This window comes from Phocoena phocoena, chromosome 4, assembly GCF_963924675.1.
Source record: "Phocoena phocoena chromosome 4, mPhoPho1.1, whole genome shotgun sequence".
Classification (NCBI taxonomy): domain Eukaryota; kingdom Metazoa; phylum Chordata; class Mammalia; order Artiodactyla; family Phocoenidae; genus Phocoena; species Phocoena phocoena.
In genome coordinates, this window is record NC_089222.1 from 62,546,580 (window position 1) to 62,567,307 (window position 20,728).

The 20,728-nt window shown below is 38.4% G+C and overlaps 1 protein-coding gene across 4 annotated transcripts in view; it reads right to left on the minus strand.

Moving 5' to 3' along the window:
- The window catches only part of PARL (presenilin associated rhomboid like), a 64,691-nt gene that overhangs the window by 3,514 nt on the left and 40,449 nt on the right, over positions 1-20,728 (minus strand). Inside the window, exons 5-9 of one of the 4 annotated variants that reach the window (XM_065876267.1) lie at positions 15,776-15,871; positions 15,037-15,186; positions 13,512-13,582; positions 421-522; positions 184-281 (exon numbers count right to left, since the gene is read on the minus strand). In XM_065876267.1, the coding sequence (XP_065732339.1) occupies positions 184-281; positions 421-522; positions 13,512-13,582; positions 15,037-15,186; positions 15,776-15,871 (517 nt within the window). The remainder of the gene's footprint in view (positions 1-183; positions 282-420; positions 523-13,511; positions 13,583-15,036; positions 15,187-15,775; positions 15,872-20,728) is intronic. The other 3 variants (XM_065876269.1, XM_065876268.1, XM_065876271.1) reach the window with 3 other exon arrangements.

The following is a 20,728-nucleotide window of genomic DNA, read 5'->3' on the forward strand; positions in this document are numbered from 1 at the left end:
CCCATCTCATATGGTGAAGCTGCTCAAGATCAAAGCAAACCATGTTGCGATTTCCTTGCCCTCCCAACCCCACCTGCCCTGCTTCCATCACAGAAGTAACTGCCTTATTCTGCCTTCCTTAGGGGTGGGGGGAGGGAGATGAGCTGAGAAAGCAGTGTAACAGTCAGTCAGACTCAAACTTACATTCCAAAGAGAGCTCCCCCAAGATGTGCTGCATGATCAAAAAACTTCCATCCCAGGATCATTCCTGCTGTATCCACGGCAATAATGGCTTTTAGGGCCTGAAAGCCAGCAGAAGAGAACAGAACTGATGCAACTTTGACTCCTCCAGCACTGACATTTCTAATTTAAGGGCAAGAATTCAGTCAATGTAAAAATATCACCACTGTCCCCAGCACTTCACTTCATAAAAATACTCACATTCCCTGCTGTGAACGTGAACATTGGAAGGAAGATAATGGCGAGCCTCCCTTCTGGGATCTTAGTGCAGACAGCTGCAAGGACAGTCATGATTGCGCCCGACTGCAAATTAACACATTGGGGAAAAAATGAAACTCTCATGTGCAACTGCTTAGTGACTACAACGTCTAAAGTAGAAACACTTTTTCCAGAAAGCTTACAAGCCACACATTTCTAGGTTAGCAGAAAGTTAAAAAGCTTTCCGTTACTAACGTACAAAATATCAGGCAAAGGGACTCTAAGTCCGTGATATGGTAACCACCTGGCAAGGACTGAACTACAGACAATAAGATGTAACAACCAGCATGTCAGCAGTTAATGAACTTCAGGGACAGTGTTATGTGTGGCACATGCATCATTTCATTTAATGACTAAAAAAGGACTTCTCAAACTTCAACAAAACTCCTCAAGGGACTTCCCTGGTGGTGCAGTTGTTAAGAATCTGCCTGCCAATGCAGGGGACATGGGTTCTAGCCCTGGTCCAGAAGATCCACGTGGGCGGAGCAACTAAGCCCGTGCGCTGTAACTACTGAGCCTGCGCTCTAGAGCCCGTGAGCCACAACTACTGAGCCCACGTGCCACAACTACTGAAGCCCGCACGCCTAGAGCCTGTGCTCCACAAGAGAAGCCACCGCAATGAGAAGCCCGCGCACCGCAATGAAGAGCAGCCCCCAGTCGCTGCAACTAGAGAAAGCCCACGTGCAGCAATGAACACCCAACACAACCAAATAAATAAAAGAAAATTAAAAAAAAAAAAAAAACCAAAACTCCTCGAACCAGACAGTGAGCATGAATTTGCCCAAAGAAACCCACAAGTGTGGAATTTCTCCCAAATTTAATGCTTTACCATAAATCACGTGAAATTTGTATCCTACTTCATTATAACACTAAACATTTTCCTTAAAACGTTTGACAAATGTTCTGCTCCAGGAAAGCATGCCAAATTTATCCCATGGCTCTGCATGACACGCCCCCCCATCACAGCATCCTCCCAGGGACACACATGCATCCACCTGCTTGAGAAGCACTTTCCCCAACAGCCTTGTATTTGAGAATAAAAATTGAAACTTAAATATCTTATGACCAGTAAGTCAACCATTTCCTGTTATAATTGAAATTATAATTGCTGTATAGTTTTATCGTCTATTGTGTTTTTCCACATTGCTACATAACCTTCGTAATTTAAATTGATAATGGCTATGAAATATCTCCTGGATAAATTATGATAATTTAACTAAACTTTCTTAATGTTACACATGTTCCTAATTCTTCTAAATGCTACAATACTTGAGAAATTGGATCATAATCTCTTGTTTACATTAAATCTCACGATAATCATTCATTCAAATACTTGAGTCCTACCAGGCACTATGCTCGATGATGGGGATACAAAGGGGAATAAAATTGACAGTCCCTGCCTTAATGGAGCTTACAGACTGGCATGAAAGACATAAATGAGTAAAAACAACAAAATATAATCAGTTATGATGGGGAAGCACAGCAACTGCCAAACTGTTTTCCAAAGTGGTTTTAGTGTTTTACTTTCCTACCAGCAGTGTATGAGATTTCCAGTTCCTCCACATCCTCACCAACACTTGGTATGGTCAGTCTTTTAAATCTGTAATATAGGTTTATAGTGATATCTCAGTGTGGTTTTTATTTTCATTTTCCTAACAACTAATGATGTTCATCTTTTCATGTGCTTAGTTGCTATCCATACATCTTCTTTGAAGTGTCTGTTCAAACCTTTTGCCCATTTTTCTTGAATTTTTCTTTATATAGTCTAGACACAAGTCCTATACCAGACTTCTGACATGCAAATATTTTCTTTTAGCGTGTATCTTGCCTTTTAACAGTGTCTTTGGAAGAGTATAAGTTTTTAACTTACATGAAGTCTGATTTATTAATTTGTGCTTTTTGGTCTCTCAACTATGAAATCTTTGCCTAAAATAAGGTCACAAAGAGTTTTTTCCTGTTTTCTTCTGTAAGTTTTTATTTTAGGTTTTACATTTAGGTCTGTTTCACTTTGAAAAAAACTCCAAAATACTCCTGAACCAGATTCACCAATTTTTAACATTCTGCCACATTTCACTTATCATTTTTTCTTTATATCCATACTTTTTTTCCTGAACCATTTGAGCGGAGGCTGCATATATCATACCCTTTTACCCCTAAATACTTCAGTGTATATTCCCTAAGAACTTGAATATCTTTATATATCCTACAATACAGTTCTCAATTTCAAGAAATTTTATACTGATATATTATACTTTCATTTAATCTATAAACATATTCCAGTTTTATCAACTGTTCCACTAATGCCCTTGCAGCTGTTTTTCCCCACGTATTGCATTTAGTTGCCATGTCTCCTTGGTCTCCTAAAAGCTGGACCATTTCCACAGCCTTTTTTTAAAAAAGGGGTCCATTTTCATTAAAAGCCTCTGACTAAAAAAGGTGAAAATAAAGAATCTCTGCATGGGGTAGGCTAAACATCTGTCTAAAAAGCAAGTTGTGGGAATTCCCTGGTGGTCCAGTGGTTAGGACTCTGCACTTCCACTGCCAGGGACCCAGGTTCAATCCCTGGCTGAGGAACTAAGATCCCACAAGCCACACGGTGCGACCAAAAAATAAATAAATAAAATAAAATGTCATTTAAAAAAATAAAAAAGCAAGTTGCAATTTATTCAGACACATAAATATGTTTAATGTATAATAAGTACAAGAAGTTATAGTCACAAAGAAACTGGCTTTACATAGAAATGCACAGCTAATAATGCACAGCTAATTTCTTTAATATTTAAGTTTCTGTAATGAGGACTTTAGATGAAGAATATAATCATCTACGGAGAAGCAATTTAGAGGGTACAGGATTTTAGTGCTCTTCTTTCAATTCAGCTAACCAAATTATATTTGTTTCATTTGGGGGAAAAGTATAATTTTATTGGTTTTTTTCTCTCAGAAAATAAGGTCTCAACTTGATTTCTTCTCGGTTTTGTTGAGTTGACTTTTTAGGTTTTATTTAAAAATCTAGGATACTCAAGTTGCACATCTTAAAGCCTGAAAGGTGAAGGGTTACTCTTTAACTTTCAAATTCTCAGTGACACTGACATCCACTCTGCTTAAATACAGTATATGCTGGTAGATTATAGTGGCAGATGTTGAAGTTCTAGCCAAAACAAATCTTTCAGAACAAATATAAATTTGGCCAGTAATAACATGTTGCACCCTAGAGGAACCATGACCCAGCAAGTTTTGTGGGGAATCCCATCTTCTGAGGTAGTGCTGATATCCTTCCTTGAAAGCTGCTGTGATACATTAAGGATGTGGAGCGGGGAACCAGTGAAAGAGTGAACAAATTACGGAAGCTGTGTGTGCATGTCTGTGTGTCTTCACAAGGCAGCGACAGCCCTGTGAAGGGAAGTCAGGATTTCTGAAGAACCTCGTGTGTTACTATTGCAGACTTACATAGGAGCCAGTTTGGTAAATATACAATAGCAGACGGTTGATCTTAAGTAGAGAATACAGAATTCTGACTCCTGACCTCCACTGCAAAATTAACATGTATCTCCAACACCCAGCCTATCCCTTTTAATATGTAGTTGACTTTGTTTCCTTGTTCTTTCATTTTTTAGCCTAAGCCCTGGGTTGTCTTTGTCCACTTGCCTGAACTCATGTCTTAGGTTCTCCTTCTGAGGAATATTAATGCTGTCCTTCCACCGTGTAGCTTCCCCAACCCATTCCTAGGAACGCAGCATGAGCTGGTTTCCCTGTTTAGGCTGACTGGCAACTATATATTAAAGGGCTGCGGACTTCGGGGATGCCTGGGACTCATAACTCTTAAAAGTTTTAGTAATTCCGAAAATGTAAGATAATCCTTTATTCTGAAGCAACTCTTCAAACAGAAGACCTTAAACAGCTGGCTATTAAGAGAGGTAGATGCTATTTTCCAGAAATAGCCTGTTTAATATAAAAAAGTAGGGACCCTTCCTTTTAATTATAGGGACAATCAGAGTCAATTATAGGTGTATCTTTTAGAAATTTTTCTCTTAGGTGTTTTTTTAACATCCTATTTTGAAATAATTTAAATCTTACAGAAAAGTTTGCAGGAATAGTACAAAGGACTCCCAGATCTTTAAACATAAAAAATAAAAGCAAGTTGGGTTTACTGAAGTATAAGTGACACACAAAAAACTGCACATGTTTAAAGTTTATAATTAAGTTTTGACACATTAATACCTATGAAACCATGGCCACACTCAAGATTATGAGTGTGGCCCAAAAGTTCATCATCCCCAAAAGTTCCCTGGTGCTCCTCTGCAGTGCGTCCCTCCTGCTCCTCTCCCATTCCTAGGCTACAACTTCTCTACTTTCTGTTAAGATAGATTCACTTTGAGTTTTATATTAATGGAATCATACAGCATATACTCCTTTTTGTTGTTGTCTGGCTTCCTTTACTCTGTAGAGTTATTTTGTAATTCACCCATGTGGTTGTATCAATAATTTATTCCCTTACACGGGTGAATAATATTCCATTGTATGGTTATACCATAATATGTATATTCATTCACCTGACGGACATTTGAGTTTTTTCTAGTTTTGGCTGTTACAAAAAAAGCTGTGAACATTTGTGTACAACGCTTTGTGTTCTTTCATTTCTCTTGGGTAAACACCTAGGAGTGAAATGGCCAGATCATATAGTAAATAGATTATTATCTCCATCTAAAGCACTCATTACAGAAATTTAAATATTAAAGAAAATTCTCATTAGCTGTGCATTTCTATGTAAAGTCAGTTTTGTTATTAAATTTTATTTATTTTAATTTCATTTTTCCTCTGACTTTATTTTTATTTTTTTTTAACATCTTTATTGGAGTATAATTGCTTTACAATGGTGTGTTAGTTTCTGCTGTATAACAAAGTGAATCCGCTATACATATACATACATCCCCATATCTCCTCCCTCTTGCGTCTCCCTCCCACCCTCCCTTTCCCACCCCTCTAGGTGGACACAAAGCACTGAGCTGATCTCCCTGTGCTATGCAGCTCCTTCCCACTAGCTACCTATTTTACATTTGGTAGTGTATATAAAGTCAGTTTCTGTTTGACTATAATTTATTGTACTTATCATATTATTTTAAAGATAGGAGGCAGTTCCATTATCCTTCTAAAGTTTTCTCAAAGTGACCTATATCTACATAGATTTAAATATACTTATGTGTCTAAATAAGTTGCAACTTGCTTTTTAGACAAATGTTTGGCATACCCCATGATTATTTTCACCTTTCCTAGTAGGAGGCTTTTAAGAATATAATAAAAATGAACCCTTCCTCCTCAGAAAAATTCATACATATTTTAGATATAATTTCAGGGACTCATGAACCCAAACCCATGTAGACCCTAGAGGTCTGCTTCTTTGATTAGAGGTAAAGATCTTTTATTCTCCACTAATAATTTATGTACACTGGTTATGAACTTGTAATCAAAATGCACATATATTTATTTCATAAGTAAACAATTTTCATTAAGTACTTTGCTTTATTAATATATAACCTTCTGTATCATATAAAAAATTTTTTTTTACACTATGAACTTTAAATGAATTTGCTCTAAGAGGCCTTCTGCTTCTACAAGCTACATACAGCTAAACACCCTGGGCATTATATGTAAAACAAATATAAGATGACTCTAAAAGACTGAGAAAGGAAAGCAGCCCAGCTAGGAACCTTAGGACCCAAGGAATGACACAGTGGTGAGTTCCCTGGGTTTTCTTTTGGCCTCACGCTGCTCAGACTGGGCTCTGGAGAAGCTCACAACCTGGAAACACCAATGAACTCAGACAAAATAGGCCTGTACCAAAAAATGCTCTCTCTAGCCAAAGGACTAAGAAAGCATAGCCTAGCAAGACACAAACTTTTAGACAATAACCACTTTACTCCAGCCAAACACCACAGAAACAACTGTGGCCCCATCTCCATCAGCAAAAGCTGAGTGGAGAGCCTGGACTTCCAGCCTTATAGACTGTAATGAGGTGTCCCACTGTCCCTGACAGGGTGGTGTCAGTGGGGGTCACAAAGGCAGCAGTAATAAGGCACTCTTCCTCCTCCTAGCCAGGGCTGTTACAGTAGAGGTCTCCTGGGGAGCCCAAACTCCCCGCCCTGCAGCAACAAGAGCTCTTCCCCCGCAGTGTCAAAGGAGACTTGGGGAACCTGGACTGCCTCACTCACCTGGCAGTAGCAATCACAGCACTGTCAGAGGCAGCCTGCTAAACAGTAGATTTAATTAAGATTAAAGTCTCATAACATAATATCCAAAATGTCCAGGTTTCATTTAAAAATCACTCGTCAGGGAATTCCCTGGTAGTCCAGCGGTTAGGACTCAGAACTTTCAATGTCATGGCCGAGGTTCGATCCCTAGTCAGGGAACTAAGATCCTGCAAGCTGTGAGGTGTGGCCAAATAAATAAATAAAATAAAAATCACTCATCATACCAAGAACCAGAAAAATCTCAACTTGAATGAGAAAAGACAATTAATAGATACCAACATCAAGATGACACACAGATGTTAGAATTATCTAACAAGCATTTTAAAACAGCCTTCATAAAAGTGGTTCAACAAGCAATTACAAACATGCTTGAAACAAGTAAAAAACAGCAAAGAAATAGGAAGGCTCAAAGAAATAGGAGATATCAAGAACAATGTAAACTTTAGAATGAAAAATACAATAACCTAAATAAAAATACTGAATGGCTCAAGCAAAATGGAAAGGACAGAAAATAATCAGTTACCTTTAGACAGAATAGCAATTACCCAATCTGAACAACAGAGAAAAAACAGACTTTAAAAAAAGTTAATGGAGTTTCAGGGACCCATGAAATAACAAACTATCTAACATCATGTCATCAGAGTCCCAGAAGGAGAAAAGAAAAAGGGTGAGGCTGAAAAAGTATCTGAAGAAATGGCTGAACATTTCCCAAAAGACATAAACCTATAGATTCAAGAAACCGAGTGAACCACAAACAAGATAAACACAGATATCCATGACAAGACATATAGTCAAACTTCTGAAACTAAAGACAATGGAAAAAGTCTCGAAAGTAGTAAGAGAAATGACACCTTACCTATAGGGGAAAAGCTATTTGAACAACAAAGAATTTCTCTTCAGAGACTACGGAGGCCAAAAGAAGTGGCACATTTTTCAACTGCTGAAAGAACTGTCAGCCTGGAATTTTATATCCAATAAGAATATCCTTCAGAAATGAAGGGTAGAAAAAAAATGAAAAAAGAAAAAAAATTTGAGAATCTGTCACCAGCACACCTAACTGGCTAGTGGCTAAAGGAATGGCTATTTTCTAAACAATGAAATGATATAAGGAGGAAATCTTGGAACATCAGAAAGAAAGAACAATGGAAAAAGTAAAAATTGAGTGTAAATACAATAGACTGTCCTTCTCTCTTGGAATTTTCTAACTTATGTTTAATGGCTGAAGCAAAAATTACAACAGTGATATTCTAAATGTATGTAGAGGAAATATTTAAGATGATTATAATTTGGGGAAGGTATGTGGACAAAAAGCAAGGTAAGGCTCACTTCACTCAAACTGGTAAAATGATACCACCAGTAGGCTGTGGTAAGTGATATATAGATTGTAGTACCCAGAGCAGCCACTAAAAAGTTATACAAAGAGAAACACTCCAGAACACTATAGATAAATCAAAATGGAATTCCAAATGAATCTGCACTAGTAATCATTTTATTTCACTTGCAACCTTGTAAGAAAGAGACTGAAGATACTTTCCTAAGCACAAGAATTCAGTTTATGTACAAGTTAGACCAGTGATGAGTTAAATCAATGAAGTTACAGCAAGCAGGTTATCATAACACTGGTGAGCAAATTCAGCCTATGATAAACTATCTACAAACATAACCATACAAAATCTATGGGATGCAGTAAAAGCAGTCCTTAGAGGGAAGTTCATAGCAATACAGGCCTTCTTTTTTTTTTTTTTGCGGTACACGGGCCTCTCACTGTTGTGGCCTCTCCTGTTGCGGAGCACAGGCTCCGGGGACACAGGCTCAGTGGCCATGGCTCACGGGCCCAGCCACTCCGCAGCATGTGGGATCTTCCCGGACCAGGGCACGAACCCGTGTCCCCTGCATCGGCAGGCGGACTCTCAACCACTGCACCACCAGGGAAGTCCCCAGGCCTTAAGATATAAGAAAAATCTCAAATAATCTCAAATCTAACCCATCACTTAAAAGAATTAGAAAAAGAACAAAAACCTAGTCAGCAGAAGGAAGGAGACATTAAAGATCAGAGAGGAAATAAATAAAACAAAGATTAAAAAAAACAATAGGACAAAACCCAATAAAATCAAGAGCTGGTTCTTTTAAAGGGTAAACAATTGACAAACCTCTGGCCAGGTTCACCAAGAAGAAAGGAAAGAAGACCTAAATAAACAAAATATGAAAGAGGAGAAATCACAACTGATACCACAGAAATACAAAAAACCATAAGAGAATACTATGAACGATTAGATGCCAACAAACTTGACAATCCAGAAGAAATGGACTTTTTAGAAACATACAGCCCACCTAACCTGAATCAAGAAAAAATAGATAACTTGAACAGATCACTAGACATGAAATAGAATCTGTAACTAAGAAAACTCCCTGCAGAGAGAAGTCCAGGACCAGATGGCTTCACTGGGTAATTCTACTAAACATACAAAGAAGAACTTGTACTGCTCCCTCTCAAACTCTTCCAAAAGACTTAAGAGGAAAGAACACTCCCAAAGACATGCTATAAAGCCACCCTGATACCAAAACCAGACAAAGACACTACCAAAAAAGAAAATTACAGGCCAATATCTTTGATGAATACAGACACAAAAATTCTCAACAAAATATTAGCAAACCGAATCCAACAACACATAAAAAAGGTCATACACCATGACCAAACTGGATTCATCCTAGGGTCAAGGATGGTTTAACATACGCAAATTAACCAATGTGATACACCACCACAAAAAAAGGAAGGACAAAAACCACATGATCATCTCAATAGATGCAGAAAAAGCATTTGATAAAATTAAACACCCATTTGTGATAAAAAAAAAAAAACCTTACAAAAATGAGTACAGAGGGAACATATCTCAACATAATAAAAGGTATTTATGACAAACCCACAGCCAATATAATACTCAATGGTGAAAAGCTGAAAGCATTCCTGCTAAAATCTGGAACAAGACAAGGATGCCGACTCTCACCACTTCTCTTCAACATAGTATTGGAAGTCCTAGCCTCAGCAATCATACAAGAAATAAAAGGTATTCAAATTGGCAGGGAAGAGGTAAAACTGTCATTATATGTAGATGACATACTATATATAGAAAACCCTAAAGACTCCACACAAAAACTACTAGAACTGATAAACGAATTCAGCAATGTAGCAGGACACAAGATTAACATACAGAAATCGGTTGCATTTCTTTACAATAACAATGAAATATCAGAAAGGGAAACAAACAATCCCTTTTAAAATTGCATAAAAAAATAAATAAAGGACTTAGGAATAAACCTCACCAAGGAGGTGAAAGACTTATATACTGAGAACTACAAAACATTAAGAGAGGAAATTAAAGATGATTCAAAGAAATGGAAAGATATCCCATGTTCTTGGATTGGAAGAATTAATACTGTTAAAATGGCAATACTACCCAAAACAATCTACAGATTTAATTTGATCTCTATCAAATTACCCATGACACTTTTCACAGAACTAGAACAAATCATCCTAAAATTTACATACAACCATAAAAGACCCAGAATTGCCAAAGCAATCCTGATGAAAAAGAACAAAGCAGGAGGCATAACCCTCCCAGACTTCAGACAGTACTACAAAGCTACAGAAATCAAAACAGTGTAGTACTGGCACAAAAAGAGACATACAGCTCAATGGAACAAAACAGGAAGCCCAGAAAAAACCCCATACATCTACAGTCAATCTTCAACAAAGGAGGCAAGAATATAACATGGGAAAAGGACAGTCTCTTCAGCAAGTGGTGCTGGGCAAGTTGGACAGCTGCACGTAAATCAATAAAGTTAGAACACACCCTCACACCATGCACAGAAATAAACTCAAAATGACTCAAAAGACTTAAACAAAAGATATTATACTATAAAACTCCCAGAAGAGATCATAGGCAAAACATTCTCTAACATAAATCGTACCAATGTTTTCTTAGGTCAGGCTCCCAAGGCAACAAAAATAAAAACAAAAATAAACAAATGGGACCTAATCAAACTTACAAGCTTCTGCACAGCAAAGGAAACCATAAACAAAATGAAAAGACAACCTAAGGAATGGGAGAAAATATTTGCAAATGATGCGACCGACGAGGGCTTAATTTCCAAAATATACAAACAGCTCATACAATTCAATAACAAAAAAAAAAACCCAATTGAAAAATGGGCAGAAGACCTAAATAGACTTTTCTTCAAAGGAGAAATACAAATGGCCAATAGACACATGAAAAGATGCTCAACATTACTAATTATTAGAGAAATGCAAATAAAAACTACAATGAGGTACCACCTCACACCGGTCATAAAGGCCAACATTAAAAAGTCTACAAATAACAAATGCTGGAGAGGGTGTGGAGAAAAGGGAATCTTCTTATACTGTTGGTGAGAATGTAGATTGGTGCAAGTCACTATGGAAAACAGTATGGAGGTTCCTCAAAAAACTAAAAATAGAGTTGCCATATGATCCAGCAATCCCACTCTTTGGCACACACCCAGACAAAACTAATTCGAAAAGGTACATGCACCACTATGTTCATAACAGCACTATTTACAACAGTCAAGACATGGAAACAACCTAAATGTCCATCGACAGGTGAATGGATAAAAAGGTGGTGTGTATACATACACATACACACACACACACACACACACACACACACACACACACTGGAATATTACTCAGAAATCAAAAAGAATGAAATAATGCCATTTGCAGCAACATGGATGGACCTAGCAATTATCATACTAAGAAGGAGAAAGACAAATATCATATGATATAACTTATATATGGAATCTAAAATATGATACAGATCAACATATCTATGAAACAAAAACAGACTTACAGATACAGAGAACAGACTTGTGGTTGCCAAGGGGAAGGCAGGGTAGGGGAGGGAAGGAATGGGAGTTTGGGGATTAGCAGAGGCAAACTATTATATATAGGATAAACAACAAGGTCATACTGTATAACACAGGGAATGAATATAATAATAACCAATAACTAGAAGTTCCATTTTTAAATGAGATTCAGAATATGCAGAGCTCTAACTATACAAAACCCTTACCAAAATCTAGTCAGTATTCTTGCTCCTTTGTGCCACTGTTAATTGACAAATATTCTTTAACAATCTTCATCTTTCAAAGGCAATAAGACCAATACTTTATATTTTCTATCACAATTTTGTCAACAGTATTTTTTTCTCCAGATTTCTCACTAAAAATACCACATACCTGGTGATTTAGTTTTCCTTCATTTTAACCAAGAATGAATGAAAGTATTTGGGGCTAATAATTTTATCCTGCCGTGGCTCTATAGGATTTTGATGACTGAATAGAAACCACCATTTCCACCTTTCTTACTACATGTTCCTTACTATGCTAAGCACTCTAAACACATCTGCATTGCAAATGAGAAATAGGTATGTTACCCCCATTTTATATGGGGAAGCAGGTTCAGAGAGGTTAAGTAATAAGTCCTGGAAATCATGAGTAAGTGGCAGAGCTGGGATTCAAACTCAGTCTAATTCCAAATGCCATGCCGCCACACTCTATTCATGAACTTCAGCTTCCTCTCTGTAAAATGGGAATACCACTTGTCTGAGGGCACATCAAAATGCCTTCCCAGATCCTCCGAAGTAATGAGAAAAGTCTTCCCACCCTCAGAACCCCCAATGTCCTCTAGAGACTACTGAGCCCTTTCAGTGTACATTAGATGTGTATAATGTTTTCTCCCCAACTAAACTTGAAAGTCAGAGACCATTTCTGAGTCATCCTAGTGGTCTTCACTGCCTTCACAAAACAGGTGCTTAGTTGGCAAATGAGGTAGAATTTGAGATATATAAATTATATTGACATCAAATTTTATATAGAAAACAAACATTCCACGAAGAAAAAAAGGGGGGGGCGGGGTTAAGTTAAGAAAGCATAAAGGTCATAGGACAAGATACAGGCCTCATTGGGAAAATTAAGTAGACACAAATCTGAGGAACACACAAATTATGGAATGGTTATTTTACATAAGGATTCTTTCCCAAAACTGAACCTTCTTACAGTTTCTTTAAATGTGAAATTCTCTATTTGAATACATTTAAGTGCATTGAATACATTTAAGTGTATGTAACTATGCACAAATTGAATGTGTAGTTTTTAAAGAAATATTATGTAAAGATTTCCATGTGCCTAGAAATCTGTCATTAAACTCAAAAGAAAACACAATTGTAATCTTTTAAAATCATCCAGAAATAACTGAGGGCAGGAATTTTGACATCTTGCTCACTGGATGTATCCTCAGCCTCTAGGAAGTACAGTGCCTAGTAGTCTAATCTGCATAGCACTCAAATATTGACTAAAGAGGAGGACACAGTATCAGATTCAAATCTCTAATTACTTAGAATTTTCCAGTGCTAGATTAGGCTCTCCAGTTTATGGGGATTGCATACCCACTATTTTGAGTACTCCTCATGATATACACGCTGTGCCAGTTAAGTATATATAAATGACCAATGGTTAAAAGCTATAACCTGAAATTTATAAGGCTTTACAAATGTATAAATTCTAAATTAGATGTCGATTAGTTAATAGTATTGTTTAAATATTAATATTTTGGCATTGACAGTTGTACTGTGGTTCTGTAGTTAATAGCAGGGTTAAGGGTATATAGGAACTCTTTGTACTAATTTTGCAACTTTCTTGTAATTCTAAAATTATTTCAAAATGAAGCGAAAAATTTTAGTTAGAAATACTTACTGCACCAAGTGATGGTCCATATCTTCCTGTGGCAACTTTACACACATAACTAACAAAATTGGAAATAACACCTAAGAAATAAATCACATTTCAGTAATTTTAGTGAGGTATAAAAATGGCTTCCATTTCTGACCTCCACCCCACAGAGACTAACAATGCTGGGTTTCTACCCAGGTCACTACAAGGTGCAGGCATAAATACTTATCCTGCCTGTCGCTTCAGATATATTACAGGGAAAGCAAAGTCTGACCCACTGTACCACTTACTGAGTAAGAGAGGGTCATTCACTTTACCTTGTAGTTATCATTTTCCTCAACTACACTGTATGAAGAAAGACTAGTTCCCAAGCTCACCAACTGTCTGGGAATTCTCTGGACTGCACTCTAAACACTAAATCAGAACCTCTGGAGTGGGACCAGGGAGTCTATATTTTACCCAGCTTGCCAAATGAATGTGTTGCAGACCTAGACTAGATGATCCTTTACAGGTCCCTTTGGTACCAATGTCATCTGAACTGAGTATGGCTAACTTTAAAAAGCAACTTTCTATAGAGCAGGAATTAATGGCACTTGAAACAGACCCTTTGTACCTACAACAACATTAGTGCTAGGGGAAAGAACTACACACTTAACTTATTAGGCCAAAAGATACTGCTCAGCTTCTGTTTTGAGGACTAGATGCATGTGAGTATTTAATTAACACTGATTAAGTACCCACTCTGGGCCTTGTGGTAGGTGCTTTTATTTTATCCCTTCTACAACCCCATGTCATGAGAGTAAGCAGTTTTATCCTCAGAGAGTATATATAGTCTTTTCTGCAACATCACACAGCTGGTAAGCAGAAACAGGATCTGAACCTAGGTCTTCCATCTCCAAGCTCAGTGTCTTTTCACTACATATATCTGCCAGCTATACTGTTTTTAAATGAAGGGATTTTAGGAATAAATTTTTACCCTTTATGGTTTGAATTAAGTACATTTTGCAAACAAAGTAAAACAAAATTTTTTTGAGATAAGTAAAATATAATCAACTAACTGCCAATTTAGCAGCATCTAGGAACCTGGAATCCTGCACTATCATTTACTAGTGAAATAAGGAAATGATGCTACCTCCAGGATGACTTGAGTGGTTCCATGCTAATATATGCTTGCAACAAAGAATGAACTAATTCTTGACAATCTTATTGGATAGCTAATCGAAAGTTTTCTGAAAACTGAACACACTTGGGAAATGAGCGTTAAGGTTATTTAACACAGATCCAGATGATTGAGGCAGCCCAGAAGTCTGGGAACCACTAATCTATAAAATGGTGGACCTGAGCTGAAGAAACCAAGGCCTAGGGAGATAAAAATGACATGTTTAAACACTACACCAGTTTGTATCCTTCTCTATATACAATCTGAGAAACGAATATGTACTGAGCACTTACGGTATATAGAATATGGCTATAATCATTCCCTTTGTCCCTTCTCCAGATAGGGGAGAACACTTATACTCTGAAAGGGCCTGAGATGAAAGCTTGTTACCTGCAGATAAGTACACTGCCATGAACTGCTCTTGACCGAGAATGTTCACTATGCTGGAGGAGAAGCTCCACAAGACGTACATATTTGCTGCCATGTGAAACAAGGAGAAATGACTGAACGTTGACAGCAACATTGGAGAACAAAGGACCTCTACAAGAGAAAGAAAAAGTCTTGTAATTGTGGAACACACAGCCAGTAAAAATGATCCATTTTAGATTTTTTCATTATTATTATGACACAAACATGAGAAACAAACCAGAGCTAGTTAAAAGATTGGATAAGATGGTTTAAGACAGCTTTTTACCACTTGAAAAATGCTATCTTAAATCTCAGAGATTTTCTACTTAGTAAGCAACCAATAAAGATTCTCAGGTCAATGAAAGCAACTTGTCCTATAGAAAAAGTTAGTTAGAAAAAAGAATTTGTAAATTATTTCAATTACAGAAATAAAATTGTATATAATAGTCTCTTCAAAGAGTAAACTTGTAGTGATCACAGATCTTAAATCACTAAAAAATATTTAGATTATCTACTATGTGCAAAGTACATTTTAGGTGCCTCGACACAGCTGTAAGAGAAATGAGGTTCCTGTCCTCCAAGAGTTTACAGCCTATCCTCCAGATTTTGCTTACAATTATTGACAAGTAAATCATCTTTTTTATAGCACTTCAATTACCATAAAGCATATTTCTTCCATTTTACCTCCACCTCAAAATAAAATCACACAAGTTAGACTTACTTGAGGCTGGACTGGATGTGAAATATCTGATCATCGTCCGCTGTAGAGAAGGTACTCTCCACAAACAAAATACAAAAACATTTGCAGCTATGATACCTACAAAATAAACATTTATAATTTAGGGAAGTTAAAAATAAAAGCAAAGAAAGTCTGATCAAAAGTCCACCCAAGGGGGCTTCCCTGGTGGCGCAGTGGTTGAGAGTCTGCCTGCCGATACAGGGGACACAGGTTCGTGCCCCGCTCCGGAAGGATCCCACATGCTGCAGAGCGGCTGGGCCCGTGAGCCATGGCCGCTAAGCCTGCGCGTCCAGAGCCTGTGCTCCGCAACAGGAGGCCACAATAGTGAGAGGCCTGCATACCTCAAAAAAAAAAAAAAAAAAAAAAAAAAGTCCACCCGAGGGACTTCCCTGGCAGTCCAGTGGTTGAGACTTCGCCTTCCAATGCAGGGGGGTGCGAGTTCAATCCCTGGTCAGGGAGCTGGGATGCCGCATGCCTTGCAGCCAAAACACCAAAAAACATAAAACAGAGGCAGTGTTGTAGCAAGTTCAATAAAGACTTTAAAAGTGGTCCACATCAAAAAAAAAAAAAAAAAAATCTTAAAAAAAAAAAGAAGTCCACCCAAATAAGATTTTCTACCACATTATTTAAGAGTATTATATACTTGGGGGGGCTGGGGGGAAGTAAGCTAAGAAAAGTAAGTGAAATCAATGTTTCTGAGTATCAAAACTGTCACAGGTTGGTAAGTCAGAAAATTCCTGGAAAATGCTCTAGGAGCTAACTTCCTTCACTCAGATCCATATTTTACTCCTTCAGAACAGTTCACTCTTCTCAATAAATAATCAGATCTATAATTATTGCTTGAAAATGGCCAAGGCAAATACAGAAGTAATGTACAGAATTAGGTTCTTTGGCCAAGAGTCAAAAAGCTACAGAACATCGCTGCTTTTTCCACAGGGAATGGTATGCTTCTTTAACTTCTGGACAGCTTGTGGAAACACCTACGGATCATCCATATAGGGACTTCCCCGGTGATCCAGCAGTTAAGGCTTTGTGCTTCCACTGCAGGGGGCACGGGTTCAATCCCTGGTCAGGGAACTAGGATCCCAGGATCCCACATGCTGCTCAGCACGGCCAAAAAACTTTTTTAAAAAAGTCATCTGTGAAGATGAAGATCCACATGTCTGAGAAAAATGCTCATTAGATAAGAATTCAGTAATAGTCTGGAAGACTTTTGCAACTGCTTTTGAAAATATGTCTACATGTAGGAGTTGGGTGACTGTTTTATTTTTCTGCAAGAACTGATGTTGTTACAACTACCACTAAATTGAGTAAGTTTATTTACTGCTAAAATGTGACTAAATAGTTAATTTTAGGGAAGAAATTAAGTTATTCTTAAAAACTACAAATTTTAAAAAGATACATTTATTTTAGGTACCACAACTCCTTACACATAGTAGGCACTTATCTACTTGAATTAGAGAAATTTAAACATGTATTCACTCATCCTGTCTCTTTAGGCAACAGGCAACTAGCCCTTTCAACTTCTTCAATGATAATAAGGACTGACTCCAGCAACATTCTGGTAAAATAATTTATTTTAGAAGATATTCACTGTACAGTCCCTGCCAGCTGCTACATCTTGGGAGTTTTCCTTTGGCTCCCATATTTCTGCACTCTGTAAGACTCTCAGCCATCCACTGGTATTCCTAGTCTCTCTAGTTTTTGCTCTCCCACTTAAGAGTTAGAATCTATGAAAAATGGCAGTTTCCTTTCCAAAGACATTTTTTCCCATTTTAATATCTGAAGTCAGGATGCATTTTACAATTGGTAGTGTGTCCAATGAACTGGTAGTATCCTTCCTTTCTTCGTAGCACACTGAATGGTGTTTTACTGCATTTAACTGAACTGATCCTATCAATTTTATCAGATGCCCTACTAGTGAGGACTGTTGACTGTGATTATGACAGCTATTTTATCATTTGTCTTTAAAAAAAATTTTTTTATCTTTCTTTTTAAAAAAATTTCTTTTATTTTTGACTGTGTTGGGTCTTCGTTGCTGCGCACTGGCTTTCTCTAGTTGCGGTGAGCAGGGGCTACTCTTCGTTGCAGTGCGCGGGCTTCTTATTGCAGTGGCTTCTCTTGTTCTGGACCATGGGCTCTATGCATACGGCTTCAGTAGTTGTGACATGCGGGCTCAGTAGTTGTGGCACACGGGCTTAGTCGCCCTGTGGCATGTGGGATCTTCCCAGACCAGGGCTCGAACCCGTGACCCTGCATTGGCAGGTGGATTCTTAACCACTGCGCCACCAGGGAAGCCCTATTTTACCATCTTTAGTAAATAACTACAACTCTTTCCAAGATGGTGTGAGGAACAGTATTTATTTTTTTTAAAATGGGGAAAGGGATCATAAACAAGATAAGTAAGAGTGTGTACATTTCAATGAGGAATCTGGAACCCTGGGCAGGGAAGGTGGGCAGGGCCTCCTCAGCTGCAGAACAGATCTCAGGTGTTTATCATAAAAAGAAGTGAGCAGTGATGAGTATTGCCTGGGGTTCTTTATTTCTTTTGCAGAGTTAAACATCTTTACTAACCCAGAGACTCTTAGGTCTAGATTGTTGTACATAGTGTTTGGCATCTCAGGGTAAAAAAGACTTGAGAATAGTTTGGCCCAGATTTCCATGGTCATAAAGATAAGTCAGGGCTTTGCAATTTGCTCCAGTTACGGTTCCCTGCAAAGAAAGCAAGATGGGGCCCCATCCTGCCTGCCGAAAAATGGCAACTACTCTGCCAGTTCCACAGTCCACTTCCTGAAACCGGTGACATACAGCACTCAATTCCAAAAACTACAAGCACTACAGCACTGGAGAGAAGTAGAGAGCATCTCTGGCTGAAGAAATTACAACCAGGGAAAAGACTTGAAGGGAAAGATAACCAAAGATATCAAGGTTAACAGTAGCCAAAGAGTTAACATTGCCAAATTTTCAACTGAAACCTAAGAGGCCTTTTTGGTAAATTTGACAGAATATTGGTACTGGAACACGCTGCAGTCAAACCCCTCACTTCATAGACCAGTGATCTACGATTAGGCAACCCATCAGTAAACAACTGAACGTATATACCCAAATTATATACATGCACAACTATAATTCATTATAAAATACACTAGCAAAAGAAGAGAGAAAGTAAAATGCAGGTATTTTCTTCCCTGGTTATCCCATTCTGAAGGCCAATTATAGATGAGAAAACTGAGGCTCTAAGAGGCACAAGTTTTCAGAGAGCCAAATTCAGTGGTTAAGCCAGAATTCCTAATGTAGTGCTCTTTCTACTAGACAGCGACATGGGTAGCCAAGTGACCTTGGTCACTCTAGGACTTCAGATACCAGACAAAGGGCTCCTTATATGGGGAACAGCATAGGTTGGTCCCCAGAGGCGAGTGAGCAGGAGGTGTGACAATCGTAGGCCTACTGAGGAAGCACTGCACATTGTCTGAAGGTAAGGGTGAAGGAGCCCAGCAGGACTGCCTCTGTCCTATTTACACTATAACCTGGGCAAGAGGCCTAATCTCTCAGCCTCAGTTTCCTCTTCTGTAAAATGAGGGTAATAAAATCAACCTCGAAGAGCTGAGTGATGATTAAATGAGAAAGCATGATTACATGTAGTGGTCACACAGAGACAACTCAATAAATAAAAATATGGTAGAAAGGGAATGGCCTTTTCAGGTCTGAATCCTAGGTATGTCACTTGAAGCTTTGTGGCATGTGGCATTTCACCGCCTTCATTTCAGTTTCCTCATTTGTAAAATGAGGATAATATTTGCTATACATCATAAAGGTTGTAGTGAGGCTTAAATAGATAGTAGATGCACCTAGTATGTAGATGCTCAAAGAAAATGGTTCCCTGCCCTCCTTCCTTCTCCTTTGAGAGGTAGAACTGCTTAGGGTCTCTGTTTGTATCTCCATTTAGGAGGAGTGTTACTTGCCTCCTCCTGACTCAATCATGTCTTGGACCAGCTTGGCACTATTGATTTGGGAAGGTCGATGCTGCCTCAGTGCCTACCTTTACCAAAAGTGATGCACTGGATTCTATCAGCAAGAATAATGGAGTAAAGACCACCAAAAGTTCTGTCCTTCATAAAAGCAATGAAAAAATTGGCAAAAAATGTTAGAATCTACTTTTTTAGAACTCTGGTAACTAGCCAAAGGCTGGCTGCAAACTAGCATTTTTTTTTCTTTGTCGTACGCAGGCCTCTCACTGTTGTGGCCCCTCCCGTTGCGGAGCACAGGCTCCGGATGCGCAGGCTCAGCGGCCATGGCTCACGGGCCCAGCCGCTCCGCGGCATGTGGGATCTCCCGGACTGGGGCACGAACCCGTGTCCCCTGCATCGGCAGGTGGACTCTCAACCACTGCACCACCAGGGAAGCCCCCAGCATTTTTTTTTAAAGAAAAATGGATATATCTTGATAAGAACAGTGAGCTTTGAGGCATTCTGACTTGCCCTAGTGCCACCACCAACCCCCCCCCCCTTTCCAGATATGTTAACCATGAAAATACACTTTCCCTGGCAGCCACCAGAGATAGCAGAATGGAGCTGAATCTCTTTCAAAGCCTTGTTCCCAAAGAATTATCGTCATCTGGCCTATCTGATAATAGTTTCTTGGAAGACCCCAGTTGCAAGGATGTCTGTATTTGACCTGCCTGGGAGCTTAAGTACAAAATTCATTTCCCCAGGGGGCGTTTGTCAAAAGCAATTACAGGCAAATGTTTAAGTCTGCAGCTGCCTGAGGTGATGGATAACAGAGACTAAACAAAAATCTTAAAAGGAAAATATGAGGAGTGAGATGTCCATAGGGGCTTACAAAACCTCCAACATATTTCTGGGATCTAGAAAGCCACAAGAAGAAGACAAACTAGACTTTAAGACATTATTTGTTACTAGAGACAAAGAATGCTAT